Genomic DNA, 19,050 nt, shown 5'->3' on the forward strand with positions numbered 1-19,050 from the left:
TAGTGGGAAAACATGACTATAGGATGTTGGCAGGGCAGCTAATGAGACTGATGTGCCTTAGGCATCTGCCTGCCCTGGTTAGGGGCTGATCATCAGCATAATGCTCCCCACCTGCACTATAGTGGACCAGTTCATGGCCCAAACCTTTTTTGATGTTGAAGTCATGATTTGAGGCTGGCTGGCTCTTTCAAGAGGAAAGGGAGCTTCCTTGCCTTCTGCAAAACAGGCTACCTGGGGAGCTGGTGGAGTCACTGACCCCATAGGTGCTCAAGGAAAGGATAGGTATGGCACTGAATAGTGTGGTATGGTGGTGATGGGTTGATGGCTGGACTAGATGATCTGAGTGGTCTTTCCAGCCTTCATGGATTCCATGACAAAGGCTGTCTCATTGGATGGGCTGCTTTCTGGTAGCTGGTGCTTCAGATAGAGGGGACAGGCTGAACTGCATGCTGTCCTCTTATCCCCCTGGTTGGTCTTCAGCCCCCTCCTAATTTGAGAGATTGTGGATGTACTGTTGGTAAGAAATGGATGCTTGGGTCTTGCCCCTCAATCTCTGTTTTCCTTCTTATAGGTCATGGAGGCAGAACAAACCAAGACAAGAAGTGAGTTGGTTCACAAGGAGACCGCAGCCAAATACAATGCTGCCATGGGAAGGATGAAGCAGCTGGAAAAGAAGTTGAAAAGAGCCATCAATAAATCAAAGTAGGTTTCACACTTGGAGATGAGTTTAGTGGTCAAGTCCGTTTGTGGGACGTAGGATTCTGTGGGATTTTGGAAACCTGTGAAAAGATGTTGTCCTTTACAGCACAAATTGTACTAGAGAAGTTTCCTGGGTGTATTCTTAGTTGTGTTTTAGTGCACTGAAATCTTTCATGATGAGTGACGTGAGAACGAGGCATGTGGGATTTCACAGAGATGCTGCCTGTGGAGCTGCAGAGCTTTGCTGTGGTGGTTTTGCAGCTTCAGGGTTTTGTTTTGGTGTGGTTTTTACTTCTGTTTAATTCTTATGTTTAGTTGGGAAGACTGCAAAGCAAGTGACAGAAACCTGAAAGGTGTGAGACTGCATCAAGGCAGCGTGCTGTACGTCAGACTTGTTTACTTCCTAACGCTGCCTTAGCAAAGCTGTGCAAGAGCTGCTCTTGGGGAAAGAAATGCTTCGGGGAGCACAGCTGAGCAGCATCGCTGAGCAACGTGTGTGCATTTGATGAGCAGTTTTGCTCAGTTGCAGAGAAACAGAGCAGCTTTTTCTCAGAACCTGTTTAAAATGTTGGCCCTGTTGACAACCAATTCTTAATCCTCTTTCTATTTCACAGCCTTTCCTTGTATTTCCAGACTGTAGCTTGCCTAAACAATCTGCTTGCTGTGTTTAGCTTTTAATCCCACCATCTAAAAATGATTTTATCGGGAAATTGGTCAACTGAAAGCCTGCTTTGATTGGCGTTTGCTCAGTTTGGGAAAGGTTTAGCACTTCTCAAGGAAGATGCAGGCATGTTTGCTAAAACAGTGTGGCAGCGTGACTTTGTAGAATGAGCTGTGCTCTGTTTGTCTGGCACTGCTCAGGGCCTGAGCAAAAAACATTGTCAGCTTGCTAAATGATAGATTCATATGATCCTAGAATCCTTAGGGTTGAAATGGACCTCTGAAGGCCATCTAGTCCAACTCCCCTGCCATGAACAGGGGCACCACAACTAGATCAGGGTGCCCAGGGCCTGATCCGGCCTCATCTCAAAAGTCTTCAGGGATGGGGCATCAACCACATCACAGGGCAGCCTATGCCACTGTCTCACCACCCTCAGTGCGGTAGGTTTTTTCCTTATATCTAACCTAAATCTACTGTCTTTGAGCTTGGTTCCTGTAGCTGAGAGCAGTATCTGAGAAGGTGTGTATCTATCAGAGGTGTTTATCTGTCTACATAAACTGGGAATTGAAGTCACTGAATTTGCAGCTGCTTGTGTTGTAACTCGCATGCAGCTGCTTTGCAGAAGGGAGCCGATAACAGCAGGCTGTTCTGCCCCTTCCCTGGTTGCTGCTGGAGGTTGGCTGTGACTCTGGGGCATTGCAGGACCACGTTGTCCAGACTCCTCCCCTCAAACCCCTAGAGTCAGCAGATGTGCTGGAAGTGTTGCTGCTTTCCCTGCAAACAGTGATTTGTGTTTGCTGCATGCTTCGGGCTGGATTAAGATGCTTAAAGCATTACTGTTCTAAAGTAAGACTAGGATGACCTAAAGGAGAGTAGTTTGGCTATTTGCCTTGTGAGACTGACAACTGGATGATTACAGGATTGTTTTTGCTTTGGTTTTGCTTTTAATTTTGTTTCTGGGTCCTTGCTTGCAAGCTGGAGATGTACATACGGCTGCTCGTTCTTGTCCAAAATGCAGCTGCAGAGGAAAGCTGCTCTTGGTTGCTGAGAGGATGCCTGTGCGGTAGGCTGAACGTTGTTTCAATATCTTGCAGAATCTAGGCCTGAGGGAGTTGTATCATCAGCTCCAACAACTAGAATGTTTTTTGCAATTTGTATTTAGGTCAAAAGACCCAGGAGAAATAAATGGGTTAGAGGAGAAAAAAGAGGAGCAGAGAGCGCCTGTAGGTGTTTTGTCATCCAGACAGAGGTCTCTCAGGATTGCGCTGAGACACAAAGTAGCTCTGTTAATGCTATCCAGAGAGCAACGCCCGCTCCAGCGCTCTGCATTTAGTCCTGATGGCTGTAAACAGTTGTTGTTTGTTTGTTCCACAGACCTTATTTTGAACTCAAGGCAAAGTACTACGTCCAGCTCGAGGTAAGTGCAGAGTTCGCATCGCCCTGAGACTCTTTACTGCTTGTGGTAAATACTGAAATTACGTGGAACGTGCTATCGGGGTAACTGTCAACTGTTTCTATACAAAGCCAATATTGTTCCAGCCCTCTTATCATGAGCAATTTGCTAAGCACACTTTAAAGATAAAAGACGAAGAGGCCTTGTTTCCTCGTGTGCAGTAAGGTCACACCCCTGTTTGAACCCTGCTCCTCATTTTGAGGACCAAGCTAATACAGTTGGTCTGTCTGTGCTTCTTGTAGTCTGAAGTGTCTGGATATTTTTCCCCCCACGTTTTGTGCGTCAGGCTGCTTTTAGTACTCAAACAACCCTCAGACGTGAATTTAGGTTTGGGGAGAATGGGGCTGTCATGTAGCTGGATATGCAGCCAGAGCCTTTTATGGCATCTCTGCGCTGCAGTGATGTGTAGCTGTGCTTTGGTGTGGTGGGCCACAATGGCCCAGGTCTGGACACAGCAGTTGTGCATGGGGTGGTGATCCCAATGCAGCCCTTTGGAGCTGCCAAAGGTGAAAATTCCAATGCAAGAATTAGTGTGGGTTACCCCATACAGCCTCTATTTGAGCCAGTTTTGCTGTGCGTGAGCTCTGCTCAGTTACAAGAGGGAAGAAATGGGGAGCTGGTCGCCCCTGAGCTCAGTACAGGGGCTAGTGCTGGAGGGTGCGGGCTGTGTTGTTCTGTGCCATCAGCCGTGGCTTCAGTGGGGTGACAGCTTAGCAGGACCTGCTAGGGGGGCACACAATGAACCGCATGCTGTGTGCCCATGTTGTTTATAGTCTGTACCTCTAACATCTGTCTTTCTTGTTAGCAACTGAAGAAAACGGTGGATGACCTGCAGGCAAAACTCTCCCTGGCAAAGGGAGAGTATAAGACTGCCTTGAAAAACCTGGAGATGATCTCAGATGAGATTCATGAGAGGAGACGGTCCACTGCCATGGGGCCCCGGGGATGCGGTGTGGGTGCTGAAGGGAGCAACACCTCTGTGGAAGACTTGTCTGCCAGCAAACCAGAGTTGGACACTGTCTCAAGTGAGTGCAGAGCATTTCTTTGCCTGGGAATATCTCACAGGCTGTGGGATAGAAAGGAAATGCTGAGATGAAGATGATCTGTGTATTGTGCAGCTTGAATTTCAGTGGCTGTTGTGGGAGCAGTTAACTTGCTATGTTTCTGGTTATTGCAGGAGTTTATTATATCCTCAGGGGGAGGGGAGATGAATTAAAATGCATCAGCTGTTCCCTCCTGTTCTTTGTATTGTGCTGTATGGGGAAAAAGAAACGTGTTGCAGTGTGGGGAGCTTGCACCAAGACCCTTTTCAGTCTTAGTTTCTGTCTCTTGGAGTTCAATAAAACACCATCAGCCAGGAGCGTTATGTCCCCAGCACATGCTGCTGCCTGGTATGGAAGCTCAGATGGCAATAAATAGGCTGTAGTTATAGCTGTGCTTGCTGTGGCTTCACTGGTGTCAGTGCTGCCGGAATCCTTTAATGGGAACCATCTCTTTTGCCCAGCCCTACTTGCTTTTACCCTCTGCAGTTACCTGTGTAGGTTCCTATGTGTTGATAAAGCACAGCAAGTCAAAAGAAAGGCCACTTTGCAGCCTTATATTTGACCTTAAAAAGCAAACCAGCAAAATCCAAACCACCACAAGCTCTCTCTGAGCATGAGGTGCCCTGGAGGGGGTTTTAGAAGTTGGGTGATTGTGATCAATTTTGAGCTTTTGGATTCTTTTCTTACTGTATGAATAAGGAGCCACGGTCTGAAAATGCAGCAGAAAGAGGCTGAATATCTCTGAAATACCCATGCTGACAGCTGCCTCCATTCGCACCCTTTGTGTCCCAAGTGGTGCACTGGAGCCCCTGGCTGCTGGGCTGGCAGCAGAACCACTTTGAAGCCTTTCCTTTGAGTCATTCTGTTAGTGCTGCTGCTTTGGTCCTGCTGCTCTTGCCTGTCAGTTCTGAGCCACTCTGACAGCAGCAGGAGTGGTGAGGAGGCGGAACTGCAAATGACCCCAGGTCTTTGTGAATGTTTTGCTGTTTGAGGGGCTTCTTCAGTCTGCTGTGATGCTGGGCCATGTTCTGGCATGCACAATAAATCTTCTGAGCTCGGTGGGACTTGAGCGTGGGAGGTATTTGGGTCGCAGGTGCCATCCTGTGAACGTGTTCGTTTTTAGCCAGATCAACTCCCTGCATTTAGTACAAGATTGAACTTCCATTAATGAAAAGCTGTTAGAACAGCTTAATCTGGAGTTGGTTTGCTGAGCTGGAATTCAGGTAGGAGCCGCCATGAGCAGTGAGAGCAATACGTGTGAGCGGGGCTTTTTAAGACGTCACTGATCCATCCAGAATCCCAGTTGGGAGTTCTGTTGGATTCCAACTGCATAACTGGAAAGAGAATGCAGAGGCAGTTTGTCCCTAAAGCTGTCTGCTGTTTAATTAATGTCGTACCTATTCACGAGCCTGTGTTGATGTCAGGATGCTGCTGGCCAAGACAGGTGCAGGGGAGCAGGCCCTGCCTTAAGCTATGTGCAGAAGAACTGAAGTAAACCAGGTCAGCAGGGAATGGTAACAATCCATAAGGACCAGGGCGTTGCTGGCAGGTGTGCTGCTTTTCAGAGCTTTTCTCCAGAAACAGGGCTGGTGCGTGTGTGAAATGCTGGGTAAAGCTTTGCAGAGGGAGCAGATGATGAGAAACCGCAGCCTGTGGGTTAGCAGTGTGTGTATGGACAGGAGGTGCAGAACTGAGGAACTGTTACCCAGAAAGGTGATGAGGGGGTAGGTTTGTTAATGAGAATGTGTCTTTAAACATTGCAGTGGCCTCTGAAGTGTTTGAGGATGACAACGGCAGCAGTTTTGTATCCGAGGAAGACTCAGAAACTCAGTCAGTGTCCAGCTTCAGCTCTGGGCCTACAAGCCCCAGCGAGGTGCCCACTCCATTTCCCCCCACGACACGCCCTGGCACCCTGGATCTGCCCAGCCCCGTGTCCCTCTCTGAGTTTGGAGTGATCTTCCCCGTCCTTGGCCCCCGAAGTGAATGCAGTGGGGCTTCATCTCCCGAATGTGAAGCTGAAAGAGGTACGCACAGCTGGATGCACCCTGGGCCAATGCTGTTAAGCTTTACAAAGGGAGTGGGAAAAACCCTCTCAGTTCCCCTCGGTGTGTGACAGGCTTGCTGAGCTGCTGCTGCTTCTTTGGGGAAGGCAGTCCATGAAGGACCCACAGTCCCCTCTGACATCTCAAGTGCTTTCACTGCTCTGCTGGCTGCGCAGGTTGCCTGGTTTGGTCTCAGTGCAGCAGTGGGGTTTGAAGGTTCCTCAGCAGTTGGTGGGATTCTGATTCTTTGACTTAAAGAAAATCTGAGTTTATTTTTCAGTTGCTGTCCTGCTTTCCAGAAAAATAAATAGATAATAATGTGCCAAAAGGAACCTCATGTAAGCTCTGCCAAGCCATGCTGACAGATTCAGACTGGAGGATTACCACTGTACTTGTGTACTGCAGCCTAAGTCTGTTGTGCTGTAAGGTTACTGATGCAGCACACAAAGTGAGAACAGCTGGGAAGGCCAACTTTGCTTTTGTTAAAACATCTTGCTCCTGCTCGTGTATTTTGTGTGCAGAAGAAGTTTCCGAGGGATCCACTTGAACCATAAGCTCCATAATGCTATCTGGGTTTAACATCGAGCTTTGTCTTTTCTTTGCAGGGGATAGGGCGGAAGGGGCTGAGAACAAGGCAAGCGACAGAGTGAGCAAGAATAGGAGCAGCAACAGGAGCGGCTCCACCGAGGGGCTGGCTTTGGATAACCGGATGAAGCAGCTCTCCCTTCAGTGCATGAAAATCAAAGAGGGAATATGCGCGGGCAGGAAGGCTGCCCAGATTGGCTGAGTCCTCCTTGTAGCCGTCCTGATTAATGGGAATATAAATATTTATATATGAACTTCTAAGTGTTTGAAGAACATTGTGCCAATAATATATGCCAAATCTTAAGCGTTTACTCTAAGAATTTAAAACTGCACTAAGAAGTCTAATTGATGTCGAGGGCTGAAGTTTTTATTGAGTAAATCCTTCGTAGGCCAGACAAGTCATCAGCTGGTAAGCTGTGCTCCCATGTCACAGACTTTGTAACTCGTTTTGTAGCAGCCTGGCTGAAGCAATAACCAGTAATGTTCCCGTGCAAATTCATGGCAGTGGGGGGTCTGAAATTCAAGCCAGACGTTTGCAGAGAGCAGTTTGGCTTTGGTTTTGTAGATCGAGATGCTCTTTAGATACACTGGATCTCTTGAGTATAAGTGGCGTATTCTTTGAACATCTGTATTTGTCTGTATTACGCTGAAATTGTAGAAACATTTTGTATACAGGAAAGCTGCACGTGGAGGTCTAAAAGCCTTCACTCTTCCCTTGGTGCTCACAGAAAGGATGAAGACGAGTCATGCCTCTAAGAACTGGCCCAAGAGAGACAGGAGCAGGACGGTATCACTCAGCAGCCATGGGCCCTTTTTTGCTCCCTTCCTGAGTCCGGCTGGCACTCTAAGGGTGGTTCCACTGACCGAGAAGAGTTGATTGGTCCTTGCCCTTCCCCTCCCCTGAGAAGTGAAGTACTATTTTCAGCACTTTAAAGTGTTATTGCTCAAAAATGGGAATGACAGATGTATTCAGGACAGTTACGATTAGGGGATCGCCCTTAAAATATGCATGAAGAAAAGGAACTGCCAGTGTAGATTGACAATGTGTTCTTCAATTTCTCCGTAGGTTGTACTGTGTGGGCTTTTATAACTGTAAGAGGGATTGAGGTGTAGGATGCCCTAGAGAAGTGTTTGATAAAACTAGAAAGGGCACCGGCATGTTTGCCGGCCGCTGTTAGGCAGTAGTAGTGTCTGGTCATTATAAGTGGTAGTAAAAATCCTAGGACTCTTCAGTTTTGGTGGCTAAGCATTTCTGAAAGCACCATTTTATCTAAAACGTCGGTTTCTATTGTTAATTTCATGGGAATTTTAGTATTGCCCGAAGTATTTTCTATTCTGTTTTTGCAGTCCTGTTGTATTTCGTCCTTGCCACAGCTTGTGTATTGATTCTCAATGTAAAATTCTTCACACTACAGTAAACCTTTTTGTTTTCCACCTTTTGGGTCTGAGCTCAGTGTGTCTCGAGTACAGAGAACCATAGGCAAGGCGAGGCTCTAAGTATCGCTTTCAGCTGAAGACGGCAGCGCAGAGTCTCTCACCTTGGTATCAGGCCGAGTATCTAATCTTGTCAGTCAGTATCTGTTGCTCTTTTCTGGTTTTCGTTGTTGTTTTTTAAGTCTTTTGCTACCAACATTCCTCTCACAGTGCCGCTTCTGACCAGAGACCTCTGCAGCTGTGTAATGAGGGATGTTATGTTCAGCAGGATCAAAGAAAGTTGTGTGTGCTGCCTTGTGCATGCTGGGATTGTTGGATTCAGCTCCCAGCAGCTTGAAGCCATTGCTCTGGAGGTAGGGGAGGGTATGGAACCAGCGTGCCCATACAGCCACAGCGCAGCTCTGGGTCTGTGCGAGGATCTCACTGCAGCACTCTTCCTTTGGCGATGCCAATGCTTGGCAGGTAAACCTCACTTCAGATGTACAAGTAAACGGGCACAACCGCGTGTCTATTAAATTAATGGAAAACTCGTTTTATTTTAAACTCTGTAAAAGCTGTAATTATAAATATGACAAACTGAAATGAACATACATCACCGGGGAGTACAGGCAAATCAATGAGCTTTTTCCAGTTAGTTTTCTGTTGGAATCTTTACATATCTTGATGTGTAACATGATAGTAGCTGCCTTCATGGGTATAAAAATAAGCCTCTGGTGTATCAAAGTATTTGTGAGCAGCACGAATGTATAAAGCAACAGTTAATGTAGGAATTCTTCTACTCTTTGGCATTATCACACAATTTAATATGTCCTTGCTTGCCTAAGTGATGAAAACCTCTATGGTTCTGTACATAATTTAACTCAAAGCAGCTGATTGTTCCAACACCTTACAGGTTGTATGGTCAACTAACTGTGTAATTACAAGACAGTTCAGTAAGACTTGCATCAGGAAAGTAGGACTGAAACTCAGACTCACTGCAGAAAGGAAAACTGATGGGTCTGATTAGGAAGGACTCATCCCACACATTCCCAACATAGCAACCAGAGATGCGTGTGCTGGGAGGTGTGGCTCACCCTGAGCTACCAACAGCAGCACAGAGGGTGTTGTACGGAGGCCTAAGGTAGGATTTCAAACAAACAAAAACCCCATACCAAAATACAGAAAAGCCTTCTCACTGTATAAGAATGGAGAATGTTAAACCTTCTGAAGAAGGCTCTCCAGTTGTCCATCAGCACCAATGACAGAGAATTAAAAATCATCTGTTTGTTGTAATCTTCCCTCAGTGAATCAAGGAAAGCGCAAACCCTCTTAGGGCTCCTCACAACAACCAGCTTTCATTGGTATTTGGCTGCCTTGTTCTGCAGCTTGGACAGTTTTCAGTTGTCGCATGCTGTAAACTAATAGAGTGAAGTATTGCTTGTTGCTAAGAGTAATGAGGTCTTGTATTTTCATGTTTAAAAGGCTAAGAGCTGAGGGTCATAACTGCCATGCTGGAAGTGATGTGGGCAGTGCTCCCTTGTTTCAGTTTAGCTGTGGCTGTGAGCTCCTTCAGTTTCCCTCCCTACAGCCTATATACTCCTTTCTGGAAGTCTTGCTTTCCAATCTTAACTCAGTATCTAATATTCTGTCCTTAGAGATAAGAAATGCTATGGTGTAATCATAGCAATGAGGTAAGGGAAAGAACAACATAATCAACGTCTTCACCTGAGTCTGTGCTATAATTTAAGGAGCAGTTCACACCACTTATTTTTCCAGATTTGTGGAAAAAAAAGTACTAGAATTATGTATTTGACAGAAGAGATTAAAGGGAAACACAAGTACTCATGTGAATGATTTCTCTTAAGAAAAAGGGGGCAAGAAAACACCATAAGAGGATTTTGTTACAAGCAGAAAGGGCAGAGACTGTAGAGTGTTACAAGAATATGTTGTATTTCCTTTGAAACACTACACCTGAGCACTCTGTAAACAGTGATATTCCACTAAGCATGGAGGTGCAGTACTTGAATAAGACTTACACTGAAAAGGCAGCAATACCAAACTTCAGTCCTGTCCCCTTATAGGCATAAGCCCTATCCACCGACTGTACTTTGTGTAATAAGTTGCTGTCTGGTAGATACAGCATTGCTGGAGCATTGAGAAAGTGAGCACATTCTTTGCTTTTGCTTCAGTACAGTATGGAAGCGGAGCCTTATATGCTTGTTTCTTCCAACATAAGCTTTGAGCCTGAATAAATAAATAGAAAAAACTCTTCCCCTAGAACACAACCCTGGTACAGAAGAGAACTTGATTTTACTGTGGCCTACCAGCTTGATCTCAGCAGCTGGGGAGAGCAACAACTTGGTTTAGTTCTGAAGGTTGGCAGTTCTGGCATCTGCCTCTTGTAAGTTTAGATGTCACAGGTGATAAAATACCTCTGTTTAGCCTGAGCAAAACACAGGGAACATGTAAGCAAATGAAGTTTAAATTTTGTAGGGAGGAACAGTCCTTGGCACAACTGACTGCACCCAGAAGCCCAGGAGAGCCACAAAGAACCTAACGGGTTTTTGCTCAGCTTGTGCCCCCGCTGTTCCCTGTGTTGATATGCTGCAAAAGAAGGTAAGCCACACTGCAACGAGCTCAGCACAAGGCCCAGATGGTCTCTGAGAGAGCTGCAGTCCAAAAAGGCATGTGTGCTCACTGTCCTTTGAAAGCCTGACATTTATTAACCAGCTGCCTGATGGTAGGGATGAAGTAAAAAGGAGCTCAGACTATCTGGAGAAGACAAAGAGACTTCGGTGGGAGTAGTTTTACCCCCATGTATTTCTAGTTCTCCTGTGGCACATGCTCAGTTTCCTAACAAACAAGTGGCACCAGTGCTCTGAAAATGCCACCTTTTCACTTGAAAACTTGCCAGACAAAGAAGGGCAAAGAGCTTCCTCTGGTAGCTTTAAAAGCACCTTTTTCCCCCAACTGTCACACGCGGTTCTGTCATCCAACAAAAACAACAGCAATATTAAGAGCAGTTAGTATTTGAATTCAGAAGGAAAACTCAGTTATCTTTAACCCTCTTCAGCTATTCTATGTGTATATCTTATAGGAATGCAGGCAGCAGCCTTCTTACAATGTTCTTCCTGGAGTACTCCCAATTCCACTGCTTTCTAAAGAACTTTAACCCTGTTTCTAATGCTGGCACTGGCCAACTGCTGCATTTTTTTTTTCCATCAGTTTCAGTTTAGAAGCAAAAGGTACCTTCCAGAACAGAGACCTGTAACAGGAACAGCAAGCCCCCAGCTAGCAGCTGTAGTTCAGAAAGGGAGGAGGCTTAACTGATCTTTCTCCTGTGAGCCAAGTACTTGCAAAAGTAACAAGGATAAAACATTTCCTTGCTAGAGGGGTAGTTTGCTCTCCAGCAGCACCAGCAAGTGAGGCTACTTCAGTAGGTACAGAGCATTTTGCAGCACACCTTGGATTGAAAACCTTTCCCCCCTGCCAAGTGAAGAGCATGTTCTGCTCACTGCTGTTGGTTACCTTCTCCATCTCAACACTGATCCCCATCAGGTGGGGTCTGGCAGCCTAAAGTAAGAAAGCTGTATTTACCTTGTGCGATGATGTATACTAAAGTAATACAAAATAACAGCTGTCAAAGTGCAGGTAGTAAGGGTAAATCCTTTGCTTTTTTCAGAAGTAGCTAAAGCTGGGGTCTTATTTTACTCCTATGTACATACTTGAGATAAGCTGAAGAGGATAATGGCAGTCTGGAATATATGCTCCGCAGTAGTGAACTCGCACTTAAATGTGAGAAGTGCTTCAATGCTGTAAACATTCAAGGCAGCGGTATAAATGGCATTTACTACAGATTTGGGCCTGAGAATGAATAAGCAGAATATACAAGAATACTTTTCTTACATTTTTACATTTCAGAATAAAATCTTCAACCCACAGACCCATTACTTTAGGAGAAGAGCATTTTGGTGGTAGTTTTTCTCTGAACTCACTAGATTTTGATTTAAAGTGTAGAAAAACTGCAGCAAATTACGTTCTTCCAGTTTGTCTGAATACAACACTTGAGCTTGTTCACAAGCCTGCTCAACAGTGCTCATGCCAATACTATAGCAGCAAAAAACACATCTAATTTTCCGTCATGATCAATTGCCAAATTGGTGACTCTGTGCTCTTGGCTATAACTTAGAGTGAGATCTTATTTTATGCAGATCTGTAGTGAGTTATTCACCTTTATGAGACTGCAGAGCAGTTCAAAAGTACATCCTTGAAACACCATGCATCCGTCTGTCTCCTCACTGAAGCTGTGATACCCTAAGAGGAGAAGTGCTATTAAAATCTAAGAAAAAAGGACCTTCTTGTTGAGGCAGGAATGTGGTGGGGATAATGTTGTACACTCCAGCAAGGATGTTCTCCACTTCCAGGTAGCAAAATCCACACCTAGGATCAAAGAAGTGATTTCTTACAACCAAGGTCTGAAACTCTTCAAGCAGTGAAAACTGCACTGAATCAACTATTTATTACCTGTAGTCCCCACTGCTCTTCTTCTGAAAGCCATAGGAACCAGGATCTCCTACTGTTGAGACAGTGACAACTTCAAACCCAACGCTGTACTGCCTGCAAGCCAAGTGACAGACCATGACTTTAATTATTTGGGGAATCAGGGCTAGCAGGAGGAAAGCAAGTTTTTGAAAACTCTATATCTGGAATACACTTAAGTTTCATCACATCTGTGACTGACATGTGAGTGAAGCTTTACTGTGTGACATGAATGTACAGAGTGGAGGAAGATGCATTTTGGTTTCAGAACTGGAAAATCTCTACTAGCCTTGTCTCTGCACCAAAGCACCAAAGCAGAGCCCAAGTGGTTAAACTTGCAGTGACATGTTCCTGGGCTGAGCAGCGCAGGTTTTGGGCTGTGATCTGATCACCGTCATTGGAATATGAAAGTTGGTAATCTCAGCACAGTTCTCATGTTTCACTGCAACCTGGGACAATTCGTCTGCTATTCATAAATGTGACAGGCACCGCTGCCCCTGTCAGTCAAACTACTGACGTATGATCTACAAATGCAGAAAAAGAAATGCTAAATCAGTGGAGTGGAAAAATTGCACCTTCAAGGAAACACACTTGTACTCGCTCATCTGCATTTCACGAGAGAGAGCTTCCTCAAAGGGAAGGTAGATAGAGACGTGCTGCCATTTCATGGTGACACTGTGCAGCTGCGTGAATAAATTGATCATGTGATGACTGCATGGCAGGAGATGTTGCTATTTAGAAGTGCTGTATACTGATATCTTGAGGCAGATAGATAGAAGGAATCTGACCTACACAACTTTAGTACAGGACTACAAGAAGTGAGAAAGTGCTTCCTCTTAACCTTTATTAGTTATCATTAAGCATACTGACACGTATTGCAAAGGAGTTGAGAAGATCATGCCACTTGAACCACATTTTAAGTTAGAGCTATTTTATTTTCTACTTTCTTGAAAACCCCTCCAAATCCTGGCCATCCTGAGCCCTCTGAGATACAGTAATTTAATAAAGGTCCTCTCTACCACAGTAACAGCTGAGAGCCCATAAGTATTACTTGCAACTCTGGGAAGAAACTTTCACTATGAAAGACACTCCATAGGGCACTGACATCCAATTCTTCCTCCTGATCTGCCAGTTACAGAGTAGATGCATTGTCAGAGCTGAAATTACCACACAGGCTGTTATTTAAGAACCTGTGAGTGTTTAGCACTTCTGCACATTAGCTCTACTACAAAAGAAAAGGTATCATGACTGGGACTACTTTTAAGAGGAAAATTAGTCTTTTGTAGCCTCTTCCCTGCTTCACAATACCTGGCTCCACCCACACTCCAAAACTAATATAAAAGAAGGCTCCTGCTTCCCTCATCAAGGGTCCTCGTCAAAGACTTCCTCAGTAGAAAGCATGCAGGTTTAAATCACTACTGATGGCAGCATTAGAAAGAAATAGTGTTATACCTGCTTAATATAAAGCTTAACATAGCTGCTTCCCATATCTTATCTCTGGCTTTTCTGGGATCTTCTCACCCATCCCTTGGAGGACTCTGACAACTCATCCTTGGTGCATGATACTCTCACTGTGTAGAGAACCATGTATGACAAACCTTGGTCCACGCAGTTCAATTAGTAATGGCCCACTCTTGTCCAGCTGGAATTGATAGATGGGGTTATTTTTGTAGCTGTCTCTGAAGTTTCCACATCCTCCAGCACTGTGACCTTTCCATTGTCCATTAACCTAAAAAAAGGAAAAAATACAGAAAATATGTTATATCCTGAGAATTTGTGTATAGGTAAGCAATACAAGACTTGAAGCATCTCTCACATCAGTTGTCACTACAGTAATCTTAGAATCCTTAAAGAGCAAGTGAAAGTCAGAATGTGACCAAATTCAGTAAGTTTAACTACCTGACTCAAAGCTTTAGATCCCTTGTTAAGGTAATATTGTTCAGCTCATAAATACCAGGTAGCTGCTTGTGACTGCTAAAGATTGCATCTAATGAAGGATCGGTACTCCCACCTGTCCTGGAGTTGCTGAACTGCGCAGTTTTTTTTTGTTGCTGTTTTTCCTGACTTTTCCTCCAGAACACAAAACAACAAACCTCCTTTGTTGCACTACATGAGAGATGAAAACAGCACAAGAAGTACAACCATACTGGTGTTGTAGCCTTTGCTTTGGAAATTTCTCCCTCCAGCGCTGCCCATTCACCACTGTGCACTCTGAGAAGCAGCACTACTGAGACAAAGATATCCATACGGACAGACTCCAAAAGGACAAGGAAATACAAGAGACAGAATGTTGCTCAGATTTTAAGAAACAGGCCATCTGTTTGCAAGTTCCTCCTGCTAGTCACTGAATGAAAGTTCTAAGACATGCCAGGCGTTCACACAGCTATAGCTGAGTGGCAGTCCTTGTATGTTATTTCCCCCCCTTCTCTGTCAAACCAGCAGGGATCAACATTTTTTCCTGTGATTTGTTTCTCTACTCGGTATCCAAAACCCTCAGAATGTGACAAGTCAGGAAAGCAAGGGGGATTTCTTCCCCCACCACACAACCTGACGCTGCTGTGAATTTCCAGGCCTTTTCTACCTCAGCTGCAGTAGGATTCCTGGAGGAAAGCATAACAAATGACCACCCAACTTTGGTACAGGCCATCTCGACAATGCTTTCTTTGGTAAATTGTGAATTAGTTATCTGCTTGTCTTTAAATGCAATGACTGCAATACAGTTACCAAATAAGCATTAAACAGGCAACTAGCCTTCTGCATTTAATCATTTAGACAGAGCCAGCCATGGACAGATTAAACACGCCTTTTATTTGAATAGAAGACAGACATCTCCAGATAATTAACAGGAGGCTTCCACGTGCTTAATTCTCTTTCGAAACTCACATGCATAAAACAGATGACATGTCTAAAGCAAGCATGTCATCTGCAGTGCATTTTTCACTTCTTAAACCAGTCTTCCAAACTAAGCTCAGTTTTTAGAGCTAAAAGTGACTGTGCTTTCTGGAACAACTGAGGATATGGTCACATTGTTCCCAGGAATCTCTTTAGCAACTTACAGTTCTCCTGAGCTGGCGGGATTCAAGGACAATAATAACAGCAGCACGTGGCCTCTGGACCACCTGGGCTTCTCCCTTATTTTGGCCAAGTATTTGCTCTTGCCACTGCTTTACTCTCAGGGAGCATCTCTATATGAGATATACCATCTGCATACTGTCTTATTCCTATTTGACAGTGCAAGTGCTTACACAAGTGATTACAGACCTTTGAGATATCTTAATAAATTTAAGACCTGTAAGGCATTGTGACCATTGTAAGTAAGAAGTCCATTTGTCACAGTCTCAGTAACGGTGCCTTTGCTTTGCCACTGCTGCCTACACACATTCAGGCCAAGAACTTTTGAAGAAAATAATGCATTTTCTCAGGAGTGAGCAACACTCTGCACACTCGTTACATATTAGGGCACAGGTTGTTACTCCAAAGTCAACTCCAAAGTTTCTCCAAAGGATTTATTTTGTATCTGCACCAGTAACACTCTCTATGATGAAGACAGAGCTTATATACTGAATAGGACTTTCATGATGATAGAAGTTATGCCACTCTCCTTACTAGTATAAAGAGTTAACCAGCTACCAAAGGCTTTTTTGTTGTTATGAACAATGCTTAAAGGAGCTAATTGTTTGGCAAGTTATATGCAACCTAAACACAGGGTTGGTCTTGCACTGAGTATGCTTAGATTAAGCTCCATTTGACCTCCTTAATTAAGGAAGTTTGGTTTTTGAGAAGCTGGCATTTCTGGACATTAGTGGAAAATTATATTTAGAAACCTTGTACATCTCAGTCACAGAAAGACCACAACAGAATAATTACTTAGTAAATAAAAAAATTCTTTACCCGTTTGGAAATGGTGTAAGGTGTAGGAATCTTGGAAAAGGTGAACTTGCACAAGGAATACACCTGTGTGGTAAAAGCAGGAGTTGATCACACATTCATCTGGCATTTCTCAAGACATATTAAGAGGGAAAAAAAATAAAAACAAAACAACAGAACTGCCTACAAACATGTTTTAGATACTTGCTCTGTTTACTTGCTTTAAAAATAACCACAAAGGAAATGCAGCTTTAGTACTTGGGCTCCAGTGAACTCTTTCTGTCTTACCTATCTCTTATCAGAAGGCATTTCAGAGGAAAAGTAGTGGCTGATGGCAAAAGAAGAGGAGCTCCCCACCACCACTGTACTGTATCGATACCTTATATCATCTCAGCTACAATGGAGAACATTATCAAGCATTTCATCCAGCGGTTCCACTCCATCATTCATAGCCTCCCTCCTCAGAGTAACAACACGGACCCAGAAGTGTGCTCACTCATCACATTTACAAATAAAGGACATGTTACAGTACAATTATTGACACTCACTATGAAACCAACAGTACATACCCTGATGGTGTAATGGATAGTGTTTTGTTTCTCATACTGAGACACCACTAATGTAAATGTATGGGTCCCTGGAGAGGTCAGCTTTATCTTGGTCAGATAATGAGGACTGTTGATCCGAATGCCGTCGATATATGGAAGAGGATCAGCTGAAAAAGAAAAGAATGAACACTTCTCCCAGTCAAAGAAACCCCCCAGCCATTTATAATCAGTGAATTCTGCCCAGAAAAATCAGACTGTTGGCACTATGTTTAGTCTATAAGCAGTCTTGAGTGCTTTAAGAAGAAACCAGCCTCAAGCTTTGCTCATAGGAAGCAAGGACAGATAGGAGCAACCATCATTTTCTGAAGATGTACATCACACATGAAAGGACAAATTCTGCACTTGAAAGTACAGCTTAAATGACATGAGAGAACTACTTGTCCAGCTCTTACCAACATCTCTGTTCAAAGGAGTCCTACTGTGATTATGCTTAAATTTAAAGAAAAAGATAAAGAACATTTGAGCCCTCTATAAGAAAAAAACCTATGAGAAGTCTGTTAGAGAAGCTCCCTTCTCTGTTGACAGGGCAGCTGCAGTTGGTAGACAAGACTTTGCCGTATGTTCATGTCTTAGAGAAACAAAAACATCTTCATCTCTCTCCCTCTCTCTTAGGATCGCTACACAATACAAATCCAGTATCCATTATCAGCATTCCAAACATTTTTCTATTACAATTACACAATGCAATTTGTTATCTGGTCTCTAATTGGTTATTTCCAGAATTCTTTTAATTTTAGTGAAGCAGAGACAAGTCTAGCCCAGGATCACATCCTTTGTTTTCTTCCACACAGCAACATGGGAGAAGGGAAAGGATTAATATAAAACAACAAGAAGCTTAGGAGTGGGAAATCCCTGTCTCAGTGCCAAAGGATTAACCTGTTTCGTTCTGATCTCATTTTAACAGATGGCAAAAATAATATTGCAGCTTGACTAATCTATTTCCATGGAAAAAGGTTTCAAATGAGTTTGAGCTCGTGAGATTAAAAGTTTATGAAAGAGTTTGGTTATCACGACAAAACAGACAAATCATCCAGCTCTCCTTAATGGTCTTGCTGGAAAACTCTTTCTCAAGCACAGCAAAACAGTTCCCTCCAGTATACAAAAGTGCATTGTTTGTTGACGCGAATGCTTTCAGTATAACACATAAAAAATAAGCACTACTATGACTAACAGCATCACGAGCACTTCTTGGGCAGAAAGAATCTGCTTGTCCTTAAACAAGATCAGCTGGTGCAAAACCTGGTGTTTTGGGAAGGTCTCAGTAGATGTTTTCTACTGAAAGACAGCTTGGATTCCAGGCAAACTGGTTGGCAGAGTACACTGAACAAGGCCAGAGATGAACCCCACAACCATTATCAGCTATTCCAATAGAAAAAAAATAATAAAAATCAAACAAACTCAAATGAGAAAAAAAAAAGCACAACTTCCACTCTTAGTTCAGAAGAACTTCAAAAACTCCTATTACCTGCTACATGAGCATTACCTTTACTTCCTGCGTCTCAGATCTACTATCTCTCCTGGAACAAAACACACATGTCCTTTTTGCAGCTGCAGTAAAGCTCATCAAATAGAGTTAAGATCTTAAGCACATACAGCTTGGTTTATTCCTTCCATGCAGTGTGTTAAGGTGGTCAAAGGGCTGAATGACTGCATCAGAAGACTGACCTCAAAGAATGAGCTTTGCAGCACTAAAGCAAACTGTGCCCCTCTTTCCCACAAAACTCTCTGCAAGTGTCCATTTATTCTTAAGCATCATCTTTTTTGACAGTTATGGTATACTAACCTGGATAGTAAACTTTTTTGCCATCAGTCTTGTATACAACCATAGTAATAAATTCCCTATTGTGTGCAAAGTCATCCTATTAGAAAAACACAGATGGAGTTATAAGCTTCTGTGGAATATAACCAACATTTAATGTAAATCAAACACGCATTCTCCCACTCTTTTGATCACCACAAGCTATGGTCCAATTGCTGTGTTTATCTTTTAAAAATGCTTGAATTAAACCAACTACCAGTATTTTAGCTGAAGGAAAGTTCAGGCCCGTGGCAGTCAGAATTACTCTGGTACTCTTATGGTGCAATATAATCCCCTCGCTCAATTTTTATAGTGGGTCTATCTCAACCATCTTGTAAGCAG

The 19,050-nt window shown here is 43.7% G+C and overlaps 2 protein-coding genes across 4 annotated transcripts in view; one reads left to right on the forward strand and one right to left on the reverse strand.

Annotated features, from left to right (window-relative positions):
* SH3BP5 (SH3 domain binding protein 5) overlaps positions 1-7,926 on the forward strand; it is a 39,803-nt gene extending 31,877 nt beyond the window's left edge. Inside the window, exons 5-9 of the mRNA XM_072327563.1 lie at positions 572-702; positions 2,735-2,777; positions 3,619-3,838; positions 5,620-5,880; positions 6,504-7,926. Of these exons, the coding sequence (XP_072183664.1) occupies positions 572-702; positions 2,735-2,777; positions 3,619-3,838; positions 5,620-5,880; positions 6,504-6,685 (837 nt within the window). The 3' untranslated portion in view covers positions 6,686-7,926. The remainder of the gene's footprint in view (positions 1-571; positions 703-2,734; positions 2,778-3,618; positions 3,839-5,619; positions 5,881-6,503) is intronic.
* Positions 7,927-8,430: 504 nt separating this feature from the next.
* Positions 8,431-19,050, reverse strand: part of CAPN7 (calpain 7) — a 35,908-nt gene continuing 25,288 nt past the window's right edge. Inside the window, exons 16-21 of one of the 3 annotated variants that reach the window (XM_072327560.1) lie at positions 18,694-18,769; positions 16,872-17,017; positions 16,327-16,389; positions 14,034-14,164; positions 12,421-12,513; positions 8,431-12,336 (exon numbers count right to left, since the gene is read on the reverse strand). In XM_072327560.1, coding sequence (XP_072183661.1) covers positions 12,192-12,336; positions 12,421-12,513; positions 14,034-14,164; positions 16,327-16,389; positions 16,872-17,017; positions 18,694-18,769 — 654 coding nt within the window. In that variant the 3' untranslated portion in view covers positions 8,431-12,191. The remainder of the gene's footprint in view (positions 12,337-12,420; positions 12,514-14,033; positions 14,165-16,326; positions 16,390-16,871; positions 17,018-18,693; positions 18,770-19,050) is intronic. The other 2 variants (XM_072327561.1, XM_072327562.1) reach the window with 2 other exon arrangements.

Source organism: Excalfactoria chinensis, chromosome 2 (genome assembly GCF_039878825.1).
Source record: "Excalfactoria chinensis isolate bCotChi1 chromosome 2, bCotChi1.hap2, whole genome shotgun sequence".
NCBI lineage: Eukaryota > Metazoa > Chordata > Aves > Galliformes > Phasianidae > Excalfactoria > Excalfactoria chinensis.